The 19,567-nt window shown below is 38.3% G+C and overlaps 1 protein-coding gene across 1 annotated transcript in view; it reads right to left on the reverse strand.

Moving 5' to 3' along the window:
- Positions 1-499: 499 nt before the first annotated feature.
- The window catches only part of PTPN22 (protein tyrosine phosphatase non-receptor type 22), a 42,619-nt gene continuing 23,551 nt past the window's right edge, over positions 500-19,567 (reverse strand). The window contains exons 8-23 of the mRNA XM_070939848.1: positions 19,439-19,501; positions 18,920-19,062; positions 17,786-17,852; positions 17,326-17,403; positions 16,525-16,617; positions 15,312-15,388; positions 13,448-13,917; positions 13,160-13,363; positions 8,442-8,540; positions 8,188-8,318; positions 7,678-7,705; positions 5,525-5,611; positions 4,365-4,438; positions 3,543-3,573; positions 1,577-1,654; positions 500-597 (exon numbers count right to left, since the gene is read on the reverse strand). Coding sequence (XP_070795949.1) covers positions 533-597; positions 1,577-1,654; positions 3,543-3,573; positions 4,365-4,438; positions 5,525-5,611; positions 7,678-7,705; positions 8,188-8,318; positions 8,442-8,540; positions 13,160-13,363; positions 13,448-13,917; positions 15,312-15,388; positions 16,525-16,617; positions 17,326-17,403; positions 17,786-17,852; positions 18,920-19,062; positions 19,439-19,501 — 1,788 coding nt within the window. The 3' untranslated portion in view covers positions 500-532. The remainder of the gene's footprint in view (positions 598-1,576; positions 1,655-3,542; positions 3,574-4,364; positions 4,439-5,524; positions 5,612-7,677; positions 7,706-8,187; positions 8,319-8,441; positions 8,541-13,159; positions 13,364-13,447; positions 13,918-15,311; positions 15,389-16,524; positions 16,618-17,325; positions 17,404-17,785; positions 17,853-18,919; positions 19,063-19,438; positions 19,502-19,567) is intronic.

A 19,567-nucleotide genomic window follows, 5' to 3' on the forward strand; every position in this document is an offset into this window, starting at 1 on the left:
ATAACAGTTATATAGACAGATGCCTTACTAATCTCTTATCTGTTTCAAAAGCAAGGGGAACTGAAGTCATATCCCCATGACAGGCATAGACCCAGAATATATGAATGACAAATGACATGCCTTTCTACTAAAAACTAGGTACCATTCTAGAACAGCAACACAATTTATATTTCTATAGTGGCAGATTTAAGATAACACCATAAGCCACTGAGGTTACTTAAACCTTGGCATTTATTTTTTGTTCAACTCAATGTGTTGTTTGTTCAACAATTTTACCAGATGTTGTCTGATGGAAACAAGTATTGGAAGTAGCACAAAAGCTCTCTGATTTCATTTCCTCAGCATGACATGCAATCCAAATCAGATGGACAGGTGAGATTATATTGTATATTAATTTTACTAAGAAGATGCAGCATACAAGACTAAATACCATAATACAAGTTTTTTTGTTCAAAATGATGCTGTTTATTGGAAACAAACAAAAAAAACATCAGCAAGGCAAGTCTACAGGACTAGAGATAAGAAATTCTTCTTAAATATTCCAATTTGATGGTGGATTTCTTGGTCCTTTGGGTTTGGAGAATCGGTTTGCAAAGCCTGTGACAAAAAAATTAAACCATTAAGCACTACTATCATATTTTATATAAATAAAATAAATTTTCTGTGAATCTGAAGCAAAACCTTAGTGGGTACGCATGTCACTGACGGAAGCTATGTGAGAGACAGTGCAGCTATTCCAAACAAACACTTCGACAACTGCAGTAATAAATGTATTGTTCATTATAAAGCAATCAAGTATTTTTTTAAATTGAAGCTAAGCAATAAATGTATAATATGTTCCTCTAGTACAGATAAATAAATTTAAAAATGCTTAAATGTAGCAATATTTGCATATGGTGGTATGGGTTGGTGCTAACAATTTATTAAATTGTTTTATATACATCTATCATCTCATATAATAATTATGTAGTAAAGTTGCTGGGAGTTGAGTGATTTCCTCTTTCATTTAGGAGCGGAGGGAATTACTACCTATTTTTTCCCACAGCAACAAGGCTGTGAGGTAGATGGTGTGGTTAAAATGATTGGTTCAAAGTCACCTGCTGGCTATGGCTAAGGATGACTAGAAATTGGATCTTGGGCAAATATGGCAGAATTTTGAACTATTTTCAGAAAGGATTTTTTTCCTTCCTCATGTCAACATGTCTGCCATTTTTCCCTAGTTCTCCACCTGTATTTTCTCATTTCAATTTAATCCTAGGTGTTTTCAGTCACTTTATATTATTTGAGAAAACTATTGGAAAATATAAGCCAACATCTTACCATATTTAATAAATGTAAAAAGGATTCTGACCATCCTTTGCAATGTTTATGTTTATGCATATGATCTTATATATGGTAGGATGAGAAATCTTGGTGATAGCATTACAAACTATCAACTGGAAAGTTTTAGTAATAATTTAGAGAATTCAAGAAAACATTAGGATAGGTACTATTCTAATTTTGGTCTTTAGTATTCTATGGATTTCCTTCATAGTAAATTGAACATTGAAGCATATTTATTTTTTAAAATGCATACCAAAACTCAGAATAGAGCTGTGATGATTTGACTGATTATGCTCCGGAGCGTTTACTAACGAAGATGGATTCCAAATACCTAAAAATTCAAAAATGTCTTTAGTAAGTCATAGTTAGACTGACAGATTTTATGCAATGTATTGTGATTCTTGATGTAAGGGTAGTCTTGCTTAAATTGGAATAGGAAAGATAAAAGAATATCCATTAATCTTACCACTCAGTATGAATGCAATATTGTAAGACAAAATTCTAATACTGGTACTAATGCTCTTTTTTTTTTTTTTTAATTTGATTTATATGCCGCCCTTCTCCGGAGACTCAGGGCGGCTTACAATGCGCTAAGCAATAGCCTTCATCCTTTTGTATATTTATACAAAGTCAGCTTATTGCCCCCACAAACTGGGTCCTCAATTTACCTACCTTAGAAAGGATGGAAGGCTGAGTCAACCTTGAGCCTGGCAAGATTCGAACCTGCAGTAATTGCAGGCAGCTGGTCTTAATAACAGGGTGCTTTAGACCACTGTACTACCAAGGCTCTTGTAATGTTCTTGTAATGCTCTTTTGATGTTCTGTCCATTAGGAATTGTTTATTTCATAATGACATGCCTGTGTAATTATGTAAAAGTTTACATGACAGAAGGAAGTGGACCTAGTCTCATGGTTTTTACCATAAGCAGGGGAACATAAGTTCCAGATGGGTCTTTTGAAGAACCATAGAAAAAGTTCCCCCATGTAATTGGATAAACCTAATAAATACTACAGAATTATTTGTTACAGAATTTCTTTCAGTAAACCTAAAATATTAACCTATAGGATGTTTTCTCAAATCTGGCCCTGTGTGGATGTGTTAGAGATCATTGAATTGGGAAAAGATGCCATAGAACATTTCAGTTGCCACTGATTGGAACAGTATTTGAGGATTTTGTTAACCTATTATTGGTATGTATGGTTCATTTTTACATCCTTTTAAAGTATCTACTTATGTGGCCACACCCATCCCCAAATTTATTAACAACTAAAGATAGTAGAACAACTATAGAATCCAGGAGTCTTTGTCACTTAACGTTAAAGCCAATTTGTTTTACACTTCTTCCTTTCTGGAGGATCTAATGGCTGACAGGATGGCATTTGATTGGTTTGCAAGTACATCTTGTCAACTCTTAATGCTGTTTGATGCTTTATCTGAAACAATTGCCTCCTGATCCCAGAAGCTTCTGACAGACTTTTCTCTCTTTAGCAATCTAGTGATTTTGGAATTATTCCTCTTTCATTTCATTTCATTAATTCTCTTGGTCCTGGGCCAAGCTTTCCAAGACGCTCATCTTTCTCTTTGTCAGACTTCAATGTACTGTTTTAATTTTTGCCTAAGTCTCATTGCAGTAGCAAACAATCAGCAATGACTCCAAGGAGAGAAACAGTATTAATCCATGGCAGCAAGAACATAACCACCTTAGAAATTAATTGTGGGTTAGTCGAGGGAAATGTAGGCAGAAGCCTGCATCATCAAATGCATAGAGCTAAGCTTCGGAATCAGCACTCTTAAATGCATGAATTAAGGCCAAAGGTGCTTTCTCAAATAGGTCTAAGGAACCTGTCAGTTAGAATGTGTATGTGTTTACCATAATGGCTGCAATTCATACTATAAATGTTAAGTTTTTAAGGGCTGGATGGAAAATTTACTGTGTTTTTAAGTTAAATTTCAGTATAATTCCTGGCTATTTTCTGTATATTTAAAATAGAATGGGAAAACAAAGTGTTACATGTTAATAGTTTACATTTGAAGCCCTTCATCCAATGCATTAATTAATCATTGTTTCTGAAATCCTTTGGTATCTTTTGTGTCATTGAAAGACAATGGGATTTGATAGTTGGTTTTTATTAATCCAGTAAACTATTTGCTATCCTCTATACTTGTAAGGATATTGTATAAGTATATTGTTAATTGTTTCTTTCTTCAAAATACTTACAGTTTTTCACATTTCGTAAAATTTTCAAACTCTGTAAAGAGAGAGAGAAAGTCCTCTATTGGTATTAAGAAAACACTAATTACTAAAGATCATTAACACTTGGGAGTAGAGTTCTAACAGTGTAAATATGGAAAGAGAAGTGAATATGAAATGCAGTATAATTTCCTTTCTTTCTTAAAACACACCCAGTGCGATGATTGATCAATATTCCAAGTTTCGTGAGAGTAGAGCCTTCTGAATAAGATTACTGTAATATGCTCTACACAGGGTTGTCCCATTTAAAAGAAAGATTGGCAAGAAACAAAAGATGTTGGTTTCTTTATTTTGGACACTCATGCATACATAAAAAAATATAAAAGAAGATGAAGCAATTGTTAATTATTTATTAATGATATATAAATAAACATAATACAACTCACCTTCTGTGAAGGATTGTTGTCTCTGAGACAGGACATGCAACCACATGAGGATATTAATGGGGACTACCAATCACTACAAGTGATATTGCAGTTGTTAACCTACACAGTAAATGCTTTCAGGACTTACTTTGTAATCACATCCAATCCAATAAACATGGTCACAAAAGAAATCCTAATTGGGCCAAAAAGATTATGCTTTTCCAGTAAGAAAAACCACTTACTTAAATCCTGGATAAATGATGTTTGTCTAACCAAAAGAAATGTTGCATTGTGTAAAAACATCTGGTCTTCTGCCCAACTGAAATGTCTATGATTTACATTATGTATAAAGTATGGGAGAAAAAAAACCCTGCTTTTCTGTTTCTAAATTAATGATGCATTTCACCAGGCCCACTTTCCTTACCTTGCTCCTTCTGAAGTTGCCTGCTTCTTTTGTTGTCTCCTTTGCTGATTTAATCTGAAGGTTGCCAAGGTTCACTGCATTGTTTGTAACAGATGGACAAGCTATAAAAAGAAACAAGTGTCAAAAAAAGACACAATGGAAAAAACTCTCCGTATATTAAAAAAGTATTTGTGAAAAAAATATTATTAAACCAATTTTACTGATAAAAAATCCTGTAGGACCTAAACTTACAGGAATACAGCCAATTTGTTTGTGAAAAATAAAAAATGTAAATCCATTTCTCAGCAGAGGCATTAATAGATGTATTTTAAAAAGTAGGTTAGGATGAAAAGCATCCTAAGAGACAAGTGTAAAACTGTCTACCAAACTCCAATACTTGTGGCTTTGCCACAAGTATGAAAAATAGCTCTGAATTGATTTTCTATATTGCTAGAATCACATTGAGATTTCAGTACATGATCATACATGTGGGTGGTATCATTGGAACGGAAAAACCAGTTTGCATATAAATCAGTTCCAGTATTTAAAACCAACTAAGATGTAACTGCTGAAGTCACATTTTGCTTTGAGCTTAGCATATATTTTACATGGGAATGAAGTAAAATGGAGGTCAACTAACTTTCTTAAGCAAACAAGAGGCTACAGTCCAACATATCTGAAGAACCCTGAACGTTTCTATTTATTTAGTACTTTATCTAATAATATTGAAAGAACACAATGCAAAAAATAGCAAGAACTAGAGCTGGGAATCATTTTTCTACTCGTGTTTCCCCGAAAATAAGACCCTGTCTTATATTTTTCTGAACCCCAAAATAAGCACTTGGCCTTACTTTCGGGGAGGTCTTATTATTTTAGGGCACATGGAGCAAGATGGGGCTCCTTTTGCCATCTTACCTGATTTCCAGCTCTGTCTCCCTAACCCTAACCAGAGGAAATGGCGGGGACTGGCTGCGCATGCATTTAAATATTTTCGGAGGGGGCTTATTTTCAGGAAACTACCATCTGTAGTTGTAAATTCCTTCTACCAATTGACCTCTTTCTATCAACTAGATCTTCTCAAAACTGCTTTAATTTCTCCTTTCTTCTGAACTGAGGATGTTTTAAGTAACAGCCCTACATATCTAAAACTATAACAAGATGACAAAATCTGTGGGACTTACAGTCCTCATCTGCAAGAAGAAATGATTCAGGAGTTCTTTCTGGAAGTGGGGGAGTAGGCGGTGAAGAAGATCGGTTCCAGTGAAATTCTGTGGTGATACAAAAAGGATATCTTTAAATTAGTTCACATTTAACAATCCTAAGGCTCTGCAATGGTTCATTTGTGGTTCTATCAACAGCATTAATCACAACTGTTTAACAAGATTCCAGTTATGCATTTAAAAATCCTATACGTGCTGTGGCTGGACTCACTCATTCTGCAGAGTCAGAGTATGTTTTAATGCAATGAAACATGCCCTGAGATATTGTTTTATGCCAGAAACAAATAATCTATTTACCCAATTAGCATATTGTATAGTACCTGTAACAAAAACCTTCACTATATTGTCTATATAAATAAAAATGTAAATGTCCGTTTGTACATAACCGCACATCTCCGAAAGTTCTTCACTGATTGCTTTCAAATTTTGACACAACGTTGCATTCGACTACGGGCATGTTTTTATATACCTATATTATATACATGTCACACCTGTGACCAGTAAAAACATGAAAGACATTGACAAACATTGAAAAACAGCACCATCTGCTGGACGTAAAACCAACATGGCAGCCTCCCAGCCCTGATTACGCTCAACAGATTTCTACTCCTTATATTTAGACTTTCCATATTGCTTCGAAGAAACTGCGCATTTGGAAGGCAGAGACGTCCAAGGGCCATATCCTGCCACCAGGCTCGGCAGGCAGGCAGCTGGCTTCCCGCCGGAAAGCCCTCGCAGCCGGCGCTTCTAGGGCTGGCCAGGGCCCTCCCGAGCCTGGCTCTGCCCTCCCTCTCCCCCGGCCGGCCTGTGAACTAGCCTCGCCCGCCACTGCTGCCCATCCCCCTCGCCAGCCGGTCTCAGGGCTCCCTCCAAAGAACAACTGGCAACAAGGCTGCCTGGGTCCACCGAGTGGGAACCCTCCATCCCTTGCCTGACCCAAATCGTGCCTGGCCCAGTGCTACCATGGGCCCCGAGGTCAGAAAGACCAGCTGCTAACCAGCACTATGCGAATCCGGTCAGTGAGTGGGAGATGGAGGCAACTGGAGCCTCAGGGTCACCTTTGACCAGCACCGCCTTTGATTCCCAGGTGGGCACTCTGGCAGTTCAGGGAGCCTACATGAAAATTTCGGCCTCTGGCAGAAAGGGGGCTCCGGGGAGGCTTTGGGGGGCGGAAACGGTCAGGAGGGAGGATGGCTGGCCCTCCTTCGTTTCACCTGGAAGAGTGGGGGATTTAATCATTCCCCTGCCCTTGGCAGGCAGGGGAGGAGAACTGCACAGCAGGGGTCCAGTGGGGTGTGCGTGACTCCTGGCTTTGCCGCTTTCTTCCTTCGGGAGGGAAGCCCTAAACCAGCCTCGAACCCCCGCCGCACCTCCTCCCTCCTTCCCTTCCCTGCCCTTCCCTGCTATGCTTCTCCCCATCGAGCCCCCAGAGAACATGTGTGTAGGGAGGACGGAGGGGGCCCCCGAGTTTCTGCTGTGGTGCGGAGAGCTGCGAAGGCCTGGCCTGAAAAGGTAAGGGCAATGGCAGGGGATGCAGAAGAGGCCGGGCCAGAGACAGAGATAAACAGAGAGAGAGGGAGAGAGAGACATAGAGAAATACAGAAAGACCGGGGGGGGAGGAGAGAGACATACAGAGATATATAGAGAGAGAGGGTGGGAGAGAGAGAGACAGAGAGAGGGGGGAGAGAGACATAGAGATACAGAGAGAGGGGGAGAGAGAGATACAGACGGGGGAGAGAGAGAGACATAGATACAAAGAGAGAGGGGGAGACAGAGAGGGAGGATTTTGTGGTTCCCATTGTTTTTTAGCAACTGGTTCTCTGCCCTAATCACCAGCTGGCTCGGGGGCTGTCATGTGACTGATGAAAGTGAGTGACGTCGAGTTGGCCATGCCCACCAAATGTTTGTGGAGACTTTGGAACTTCAGCCTGGCTCTTTTAGCCCAGCGGAAGCACCAGACTGGGCCACAGCAACGCGTGGCCGGGTACAGCTAGTTTATAATAAAGAAACACTGATATAAAGGGTAGCCTGAGTAAAACTGAGATTTCAGTCATTATAAAGCAAGCAAGAACAATGGTTATGTATATTAATTAAAAAATTAGGAGAAAAAGTACCTGATCTAGGCCTCTGTAGCTTTCCACTCTGGAAATGAACAAAAAGAGACAATGCTTAATCTTGCCCCATCTTGGTAGGACTGTATTTAATTTTTATTGAGTATTTTGGTGTTCCCCAATGCAGTGCCTCAAAGATGAGCAGATGATGGGCAGATAAGGACAGAAACATTTCAAGCAATCATATTCACTGCAATGCAATTTGATAATTCTAAAAAAATCACCCCTTCAAACTTCTTTTCGAATTCCAATTCCACAAGTCCAGGTCTAAGACCGTTTGGGAAAGAAGAATATGAAAGAGCAACTGCTGGAATAATTTCTAGAAATTGCTCATCAGGTCTAGATTTCTGCTACCCCTTGCTTCACTCAATGGGAATATAACCTGCTCTTTGTCTCAACCCCTGGAATTCAGATGCAGTATCTATAGCAGTCTAGTTTGTCACAGAGGTAGCCTTTATTCAACCGAAGTCAGGTCTTCGGTAGAACAATGCTGCAGAATATGTTTAAACCAACCTTATTGGGTCTCAGTCTCACTGAGTCATCAGAAAATCTCAGCTGAGACAGGCTGCTCCATTCTGTAGAGATTTTTGATTTGTTGTTTTTAGATGGTAGCTGATGATCTGAAACTGCTAACAAAGATTTATCTGTAAATGATAAAAGTCAGAAATTAAAATTGAGTGATTTTTAAAATAACTTTATAGATAGCAGAAGTTTCCAAGCAATAGAAAATAGCTGTATCTTGCCCCAAGGGCCTATGGTGCGTTTACCCGATTGCTGGAGCTCATTCTCTTCTCCAAGTACAATAAAAGATTCAGGGGTTCTCTCAGGCAGGGGAGGAGGAATATCTTCATCATGCTGGGGAGAACCTGCAGTTTAAAAAAAAAAAAAAACCCTGAAGATTAGAGGGCTTCCTTTTTAGTAAGTTCTGCCAGATCTGGCCAGCAGTATCCAAATGATCACTAGATGGCATTTAAAAAAAAAACACACTGAAAATTCAAAGTCCTTGTTTTCCTCTAGTGCAGGGGTCTCCAGCAAAGCTGGGGAATTCTGGGAGTTGAAGTCTGCCAGGCTTACAGTTGCCAAGGTTGGAGACCCCTGCTCTAGTGGTTTTCTGGATTTTTCTAGAACAGATCTGATAGTCCTATTTCACAAAAATAATTGGTTTCGGTACTGATTTAATAAAACCAAATACCAAATTCTATCTAGTGGGCTGGTCCTCCAAGGTTAACCTTCACAAGAGAGTCAAGTGTTCATATTGTAGCATGAATTTATAGATTCTTGGTTATTAAAAATTTGGCACTATGCTGTTCTAAATCAGTGTTCTCTTCTGACTACCCCCGGATCTTAAAGACAGGGCTCTCTGCCCTTCTATTCTTTCAAACTAGACATGCCAGAAACTGAACACAGAGCTTTCTCAACACAAACCATGTATCCCTCCTTGAGCTACAGTTCCTCTCTTCCTTCCATTTTGTACTGCTTTTTATTGCTGCTATTTCTTAGGCACATTCAGTTAATACGATTATTATCTTATTTCATTCACTAGGTAAATCTATATTTACGAAGTATCCACAAGCTACTAGCTAGCACGCTATATCTGCTTCTACTTTGAACAGCAATATTTATTGTCTCTAAAATGCCAAACACTTATTGGAGTCTGTTCACATTTTCAAACATCTCTTCTAATTTCTAATATAAAAATGTTAGACATTATATACAGTGCTGCCAAAATATAAAAGCAGTTAACCTGTGTACTTTAATATACCTTTGTGACCACTAGATGGCACTAGAGCTAATCGTTTAAAACAGAAAAATTTGCAAACTTTAAGTGCCCTGCATATGCATGCTTCTTAAATATTAATCAAGGGAGAAATTAAATATGATTTTTCCATGTTTATTACTGATTATCATTAGCCAGTTCTCCTGGAATAATTTATTTCAACTCACTAAGTTCTGGGTATTAAAAATTCAGATGGAAGAGCTATCTACGCTGTATTCCGAATAGATATCTGCTAAAAAATTATTCCAGTTCTTTCCACCTCAGAACTTTTTTCCACACATAAGGATTATAGAATCATTTCTTGCTTCTGTATTTATATCATCTGCTTTTTGCCATATGGAGCAAATTGTGATGAAGGATTTCAATTCTTTGCTTCACTGTTTTATTTCTGCAGAACACTAGGGAAAAATTCTGTTCTCTCTCTCTCTCTCTCTCCCTCCCTCCCACACTCCCCTCACCCTCTCTCCAAGCCTCAATGGCCTCTTTGTTACAACTCAGTTTCCTGTTGTCGTCACACAAAGAAAAAATAGTAAATACTTCAGCCAATTTTGCCTGGTCTGCAGCCAAATGTCAACAGAAATTTGTCTGTGTTGGCTTCTGTAACTTAGGCCATGAGAAAGTATGTTTTGTGCTTGTTATTGTCTTTTTATTTTAATGGAGTACTTTCTCTTTTTTATTTCTCCCTTTACCTTATTCCTTTAATTATTCTCTAATTTATTAATTGGCTATGTCATAACAGTTGTACAAGTAAAATCAATTCATTTATTGATATTAGTCAGAACTTTCCCTGTGCAAATTGGGGATGGGGAAGGAGATCAAATTGACAGAACATGTGTCCTTACACTGCAGGTTTTAATCTGATGTTCAGCTAAGGCTATTACAAGTTTCTAGCAGCAAATGTACCAGGCCACCCAGATCAGTAGTGGGATCCAAATCCCGTCTCTACCAGTTTGCTTGTGGGTGTGCAGGCACATGTGCAATGCTTTTGCGCATAGACATCCAGGTGGGTGGGTGGAGCCTCCCGCCACCACAGCTGCTATCAGTTTGTCCGATTCGGGGCAAACTGGTAGCAACCCACCACTGACGCACATGAATTTTATATTTATGGGGGGGGGGGTTGTGGTGGGGTTTTTTTTTTTTTTTTTTGGTTTTTTTGTTAGTTGCAAAGTCGTGTCCAACCCTTTGCGACCTGTATGGACAACATTCCTCCAGGCCTTCCTGTCCTCCACCATCCTTTGGAGTCCATTTAAGCTCACGCCTACTGCTTCAGTGACTCCATCCAGCCACCTCATTCTCTGTCATCGCCTTGTTCTTTTGCCCTCAATCTTTCCCTCTTCTGGCTCTTCTCCAGTTAGTCCTTTCTTCTCATTAGGTGGCCAAAGTATTTGAGTTTCATCTTCAGGATCTACCCTTCTAAAGAGCAGTCAGTCTTCTCTAGCACCCTAGTTCAAAGGCCTCAATTCTTTTGTTGTTGTTAATGGAACCCAAAAATTGACATAAGCAGTTGCACAATACAATACTTTGACATTTGGAACTGATCATATTACGGTGGGATAGGATTAATGTATGTACCCAAGTTCCATCATATGTAATCTCTTTTATGGCTATAGTTTATATATGTATGAATTTGGTCCATGGCAATAATAAAATATGTACTTATGTATGATTTTGCTCATTATGTTTAGCCATATTACAAATGACACTTTAAGAAATTGCCAATATATACATTGAAGAATAAGACTCAAAGCAGTGTAAATTTTCCCTAAAGAAAAACTATTAGGTTTCCACTTAGATTCCTAATATTTATGCTTATCAAAATTAATTTCAAAAGAGGGGTCTGAATATTGTGTCCTCTATCTGCATTCTAACCACTGCATGGTGGCACAGTGGTTAGAATGCAATACTGCAGGCTACTTCTGCTGATTGCCGGCTGCCAGTAGTTTGGCAGTTTGAGTCTCACCAAGCTCAAGGTTGACTCAGCCTTCCATCCTTCTGAGGTCAGTAAAATGAGGACCCAGATTGTTGAGGGCAATATGCTGACATTGTAAACTACTTACAGAGGGTTATAAAGCACTGTGAAGCAGTATAAGTCTAAGTGCTCTTGCTCTGATATCTCTTGACTATCATGTAAACTCTGGAACCTAAGCATTTTCTGCATCACATTCAGAATTCAAACATAAAAGATGTATTAGGAAAGAACAGGTTTACCAGCTATACAATATCAAAGCCTCCTCATTTTATACAACCAATCTGTACACCATATCTCAGTTGGTAACACTTCCTTGTCTTATTTGTTAAATGTTTGGATATAATCAGTCATGTATCCTAATGGACCATTTCTATGGGCTACACTTTCTCTGAGTAAAGAAAGGGTGAGAACGATCATGTCCTAAAGTGATTCTCTGTGTAGTACCAAAAGGCTCTACTCTTTCACTCTCCTCTTCAACATCTACAGGAAGCCTCTGGAAGAAGAGGTCATCTTCTGGCATTGGGTCAGGTATCATCTGCTTGTCACTCAATTAGGGTAAGAATTCATTCAGTTAATCTACTTTGTCAGTCATAAGTCTGGTAGGCTGCATCAGCAGGATCTTCCTGACTTCTAACAACACTACCAAAAAAAGAGACCATTGCTCAGTAGAACAACACATCTTAGATGCAAAAGGTTTGGGATCAGTTATGGCTTTAAAAGTTGCTTCTCACAAAATTGGAGAGCTTGTGGCTGGGCTGACCTATGCTAAATTGTAATTTGGGAACTCAGTCACTAAAATTTCATAATTTACATTCCAGATATTGCTGAAGTAAAACTGATGATACATTGATGTACCATCATTTATGGATGATACATTGATGGATATCTCAATCCTGAGTCAAACAGAGATGCTATCTCAACATCTGAAAGCTGTAGTTCTGTTGAGAAAAAGACTCCTGATTGAAGAAGACTTTTGCACAACTCCCATATTATCTGCTGCCTTTGAAGAAACCCAGAAGCTACAGCTGGTGTAGAATACAGGGCTCTAGTTAAGAGCATCACCCAACTTCCCCAAGTAACACTACAACTGCAAGAGTTTCACTAGTTGCCAGTTGCAACTGGGTGTAATTCAAGATGTAGATTGTCAGCTTTGAAGCCATATATGGCTTGGATCCTGGATAAATTTTCTCCCAGCATTTTTGCCTATCCAGTAAGACCCAGTAGGGAGGGTTATCAACTATCAGCATCCTCTGAAATCCCTGAGAACCACGAGGATGTGTCTATTCTGTACCTGTCCCTTCTTTGGAACAGTGCTTCACCTGAAGTCAGGTTAGCACCAAACCATAATTGTTCTAAAAAGCCTTTGGAAATTGATGCTACGATGAGTTCTTTTCCTGTAGCAAACAATTACTGCTGCTAAGACTATTTCCCTTGGTATATTTATGGTTATGATTGCTATTGGTTTAGGGCAGAGGTCTTCAAACTTGGCAACTTTAAGACTTGTGGACTTCAACTCCCAGGATTCTCCAGCCAGCTATGTACAGAGAATTCTGAGAGTTGACGTCCACAAGTCTTAAAGCTGCCAAGTTTGAAGACCTCTGGTTTAGGCGTTCAATTACTTTTATTCTTTGGTAATTTTATTTTATTTTTTAAATTTATAAGATGCTCAGAGCTTCTTGGAATTGAGCAGCATATAAATGGCAGAATGGAAATAATGCTGCAACCTTGTATAAACTTACTGTGGCAGACTGCATCCAAAGGACGAGTATCCTGGGCTGGAGGGTTGAACAATGGGTAGCTGGCCTCTGAGCTCTCCAAAGCCTGGCCTGTAAAGGCCACAGCAGAAGGTGAAGGAACTGTTCTAAGGGAATTGAGAGCAGGATATGCTGGGACGCCTAGTTCTTCTGATGAGAGAGTGTAAATGTAGGGGTCTTCTGATGACCCTATGCAGTCCTCTGATGACTCTATGCAGTCCTCTGATGACTCTATGTAGTCCTCTGATGACTCTATGTAGTCCTCTGATGACCATATGCACTCCTCGTGGCACAAATCCTTGCGCTTGTAGTGTGGGGCATTGTTTGTCAGCTTTTTTGAAAGGTTTGAATCAAGTTGAAAGCCTCCACACTGGCCAGATTCTGAATCCATTTTTGTCAATGGCTGCAGTGTTTTCTGTGAAACTGATTGAAAAGGAGTAGATTCAGTCTGGATAGGGTGCACTTTGGTATCTAAGCCCTTCCCAGTTTTATCATCCATTTCCACAGTGAGAAGCCGATCAACTGAAAAACAATAACTGAAGTCCAAACTGCGATGTTTGTGGAGTGGCTGTTTTGCCAACCAAGAATCCCATCCTGTGTTTCTGCCAGCAGTAGGGTTCAATGCTCCAACAGAAAGTGCTGGCCTGACCAAAGAAGCACCATCTCTGTTTCGATCAAGGATGTTTAAGCTTTGTGTGGCACAATTGGGACACCGAGATTTATCCTGATGCTCTTGTACAGAACTGCAAGAGAGATTATGTAATTGAGAGAAGCAGCCTAGAACTGAGAGAAGCAACCTAGAACTAAGGAGAAATTTGACAGAAATTAGAACTAACTGTCAGTGGAACAGCTTGCCTCCAGAACTTGTAAATGCTCCAACACCGGAAGTTTTAAAGAAGAGATTGGATAACCATTTGTCTGAAATGCTATAGGGTTTCCTGCCTAAACAGGGGGTTGGACTAGAAGACCTCCAAGATCCCTTCTAACTCTGTTATTCTAAATGGTAATTGAATATTTTCTAAAATGGGCAATGTGCAGGAAAAGTTTTATGTTACATATTCTGAACTTCTGTCAATGTTGTGGCCACTTCAATATATTTTCAGAATTTTTCCATTACAATACTTACTTCTTTCTAATTTAAGGCTGCTAAATGCCAATATTTAGTTTTTAATATTGAAAAAGGAAATTAAATACATGGTGAGCCATCATATTAACTATATTTCATTTTCATTAAATTGAATTGCATTCAAATAACATTAAATTTTTGTCATGAATTTGCCTTGATTGCATTTCTTTTTTCTACTGGATTCTTTACAATAAGATTCCCCTTTCAGACGCCTCCAAGTGATGCCTCCCTGTAAGAAAATCCAGAACAAAATCCAACTAATTTAGAATCTTGCCTATCTTATTGCTTAAACAAGTCCATTCAGCAACTCCTAGCATTTTTATTTTCAGAATTAGTTGTTGTTATGTCTGATCTCATGACTCCAAGTAATAACGGATACCACATGAATTTACTGCTGGCTGAGCTGTACCTGATGCTCAATGAAATTGGACTTCTCATTTGAAGCACTAATTCTGAAAAGGTTATGTGTGATCCATTCTCTAATTGGTAGGAACTCCTTCTTCATACTGACTCCTGGCTGCTTTCTCTTCCCCTAGTTAAGCCACAAAATGTGGTTCTCAGTATATTACTGATCTGCTTTTGAGGAACTGAGGACTGAAAAAAATGAGAGTCTGGAAACAGACTAATGTTCTCAAGATTTCATCTAGTAACCACAGCTAATAGCCACTGATATGCATGCTGTTTACCCATTTCTCTAAGGAAAATTACTTAGTGATGGATGATTGGGCCAGAATCAGTTTATTTACTCTGTAGTTAAGAAATAGTTATGAGTGCAAATGTACTAGTACAAAAATAAATGACTTATGTTCATGTCCTGGTTCAGTGAGAGAGAATTGAAGAGAACTGTGAGAGAACTCAGCTCCATAACTGAAACTCGTGAGATTTACAGTGTAGAAGTTCCAATCAATTCAGTGAAACTGATTTCAGGTAAATCTTTTTAGTACTAAATTCTCCAAAGTCCTTAATTCTATCCAGATTTTGTGCTGCGTTAAAGAATAATATCTATTTTACCTGTTTGATTGTTTTATACAAGACTTTTCCCTATTTGGATCCTGAGATATATTGGCTACAGGACGATTTATTCCAGTCTGCAAAAGATATAAAAGTTCAGGTTATGAGTCAAGACTCACTTCTTAGTCACAGCCCAAACAAAAACAGTTATCACTTATTACCTTATTAAGATTTCTCTATCAAGCAAAAGAGAGTTGTTTCTCATATCTCCTTCTGCTAGCTAATAAAGACATTTTCAGTCCCAGAAATCCTCCATCAAAGTGGCAAGATTGATGTCAGAATAAAGGGATAAAATATGGCCTTTATGCTAAAAAGCATTATCCACTACTTAGTGGATAAGTACCATGCCTGTTACTGCAGTACATGAAGATATCACCTAAAAACAGAACAATCAAGTTTTTGTTCCACAGCAATAAAACAAATTATAATTTGATATAATTTGCAATCCAATGGATTTGGATTATCATAGGCTGACATAACTCTCCAACCAATTTAATTACTGTAACTCATTGTCTAAAACTCATATGGCTAATTAAAGACTGTTACTTACCACCATAACAACAATATAATACTTTATGAAGAAAACCAGGAAACAAATTAAAAGGGAAACTTGATCAGTTAAGAAAACCATGCTGCCAAAATGGCACAATGGCAGGACTGAAATCCAAGAGAGAAGGGGACAGGTGTCAGTCAATCTACATCCAAGCTGAAGTAATTAAGTTTTAAGTAACTGGAGACGGCTTTTCTCATCTTGGGTGAAAATTCCAGCTGCTCATCTATTTCCTATTTTAGCGTAATGCTTGATGGCTATATCTTTGTCTTAAATAAAACATGGTGCCTTATTAAGCTCACTTTGGGATTTCAATGTTCCTAGAATAGTTATGAAATTTCATTTTAGCTTAGATTGCTTGTTATCACACTTTAGACCAAAAGTACCCTGTTTTCCCCAAAATAAGACATCCCCTGCTAATAAACCCAATCTGGTTTTTGAGCGCATGGGAATAAGGCCAAGCGCTTATTTCAGGGTTCAAAAAAATATAAGACAGGGTCTTATTTTTGGGGAAACCTGGTAATTGCAAAGAGGATTAGGAAGAATACAGACCTGAGTGCATGTGATATTGAGCTTGAAATATAGATAAGGACTTCGCAGTATTCTTCTGGAAAAACAGTCACATTAACTTTATTTGCAATTAGAGCCGGCAGGAAGGCTTACCTCTATAACAACAGGATCAGAATGACTGGCGAATGCTTCAATCTGCCTTTGAAAGAGTTCGATCACTGCATCATAGACCAACTTATACTGACCCTGAAAAATAGCAGCCATGAGTCATGTGGAAAAATGTCACAACTGCATATTCATTTCTCTACATCACAAGTCTGGCTGTCTTAACATAAGTAAGTTCAGACAGATACATTTATGAGTTCTAGCATCTGATCTTAGGAGCACTGATTATACTTCCCAAATTGAAGTTGGGGGAATCTCTTTAAAAAGCACCTATGATTGGGTGTTGTGCTTAGATTTGGCAAGACAGAAGAGGAAATTGCAGTTCCTGCTCTGCTTCATTTCTGGGCCAGTGGCTTATATACTAGTAAAACACGAACAGAGAATGAGGATGAGGACATAAGTTCAAGCGACGGTGGCATATCATTTTCAGAAATGATTTGCATTTGAAGGACTATATGCTGTTCAGGCAACCAGTCTGGCAAATGTCTTCATGGCACATTATCAAAGCGCATTTAAATAACTTGCACTTTTCTCTCCCTTTTTCTGAAAGCGTCAACACCTGCTTCTTTGATGTAGCCCCAAGAGGCCCCTAGTATTAAAAAAAATCATTACTGTCACACACAAGATTTTCTTACAGCACAGCAACATCTTTACAGGACAAATAAGTTCCTTCACTTCTTTGAGTGCTTTTAATAGAAAAAACGGTGTAAAGTATTGTACAACGCACAGTTAACTGAAACATTACTACTGCTTGGCATTGTAAAAAGAAACCAAATTGTCTGGACATACCTGAGTTTGTACCACCAAAGGTCTCTGCGTGCGCATTTCTTGAATCATATTAAAAATACTGAAGTTCATTGGTAGAATCTTCAGAGGAAAAAAAACAGAGAAGGCATTGGTCATTTGAAAGACCCAGCTATGCAATCTGTCCATTGAATACTCATTAAAGAGGGGTTTCCAACCTTGGTCTTGGTCAGAATTCCCCAAGCTAGCCTGGCTGGGGAATTCTGAGAGTTGAAGTCTGCAAGTCTTAAAGTGGCCAAGGTTGGAAACCCCTGCATTAAAGAACTTGCACTGCATATTACGGAAAGACTCACTGATAAGTCATTATTCCTGTCACAATTATAGGTCAATTTGTTGAAAAAAAATTGATTTCTTCTGGAATAGCAGCCACATAGCAAGTAGCATGAAAATTAAATTATAACTTTAGGTATTTCCTGCCATGAATAGACAATATGGAAGCACTCACACTGTCTCTTAGCAAAGTCCAAGTATAATCAATGGCACATATCACTCCTGTTCGTCCACAGCCCGCACTGAAAGACATGACAAATTGCTAAATGAACAATGATAATAATTTATTCTCACTGTAGGTTCTTCAACCAATGTTCAGAATGCTCTGAAATCTTTTAATGTACTTCAGATCTACTACCATGTTTTCCCCAAAATAAGACCCTGTCTTATATTTTTTTGAACCCTGAAATAAATGCTTGGCCTTATTTTTGGGGAGGTCTTATTATTTTGGGGCGCATGGAGCAAGATGGGGCTCCTCTTGCCATCTTACCTGTTTTCCAGCTCTGTGTTTAAATATTTTCAGGAAAGGCTTATTTTTGGGGGGATGCTTATTTTAGCGCATGCGCTCAAAAGCCCAATTGGGCGTATTAACAGGGGATGTCTTATTTTCAGGGAAACAGGGTATTTGATTGAAAGTACCAGATATCTCTACTGAAATTTTATCATATATTTTATCATCACCATCATCAAAACCTTTCTATGTAAGGGAAGATTTCTAGCCACAACCTTAAAATGACTGTATTTGTTTATTTTTATGTAATTCAGCTTGGGCATTATAAAGGCAACGTATCACGTAAATCTGCCAAACATCTATGACTATAGCAAAGATGGCATTTCAGCTTGGGCAAATAAAGATATTACTTTGCATTTGAATTTGTTATTCAAGTTAATTGTTTTTTATTGGACCCTTAGTGATCAGCTCCAGCAACAATAGTGCCTGATGCTTCAGAGGAAAAAAAACATGGAAATCAAACTGCAAACATGCAGTTGCACATAATAAACTCCTATGGAGTTTAAATTGGTATAACACATAATAATTTCTCTTTTGGACATATGATGTTGGGTCCCTATTACTCCCATGATTAAGTACTTTTAATCAATTTGCAGGGAGTTCAGGGCTTAATTTAAAAGACACATCAGCATTCCAAAAAGAAAAAAACACACACACAATCCTGAATTGTCTCTAATAGCTAATAGATCGTTTCTTCCTTCTTTTACCTGTATGTATGTATATTCATATTCAAAAAGAATTATAGAACAATTCTGCTCTCTTGAAGTTAAAACGGTTTCTGCTTTCAAGCAATTTTACCTGCAGTGTACACAGATAGGTACATCATGGTTTGCTTGGTAGCAATGCATCTCATTTATGAACTTAAAAATAGAGTTGATTGAAGATGGAACATCATGGTCTGGCCAATTTTTATAATGAAAATGGTAGACGCTTCTGATTTCCTAGAAAAGACATCCAAAACAAGGAACTTATAGGAATTAGTGTAACACGGGTGTTTCCCAATTAACTTGTCCTAACCCTTGAGGCAGATTGCAAACTGAATTTATAGGGTAAAAGAAATATTAATGTGTACCTGTACAGAATTGCTTAAACCTTTCTTATGCACCAGGAAAAAGAAATCCATCACCTTTCTGCAGGTGCATGCATAGTTTTTGTTAGAATCTTGTTGGTTTTTCATATCCCTAAAACGCACCCTTTAAAGGGCATACAGGAATCACAAAATATTCACAGAAATATATCAGAGAAAATGGTGCATTATACTTTCCCACGATAGTCTCCCAGAAAGTCAGCATATTTCCTGGAGCATCCCACACTTACACTGTCATTCACTTTCACTTTCAACTTGCGAATCACATAGTCCTGTCTTTTTTCTTCCGCCTCCTGAAGAGAAGCAAACCAAAAACATATTTAAATGACATTTATTTCCACAAAGCAGAGTTCAGCATA

Source organism: Pituophis catenifer, unplaced genomic scaffold, assembly GCF_029215685.1.
Source record: "Pituophis catenifer annectens isolate HBS135680 unplaced genomic scaffold, rPitCat1.0.hap2 SCAF_3, whole genome shotgun sequence".
In the NCBI taxonomy this organism is placed as follows: Eukaryota; Metazoa; Chordata; class Lepidosauria; order Squamata; family Colubridae; genus Pituophis; species Pituophis catenifer.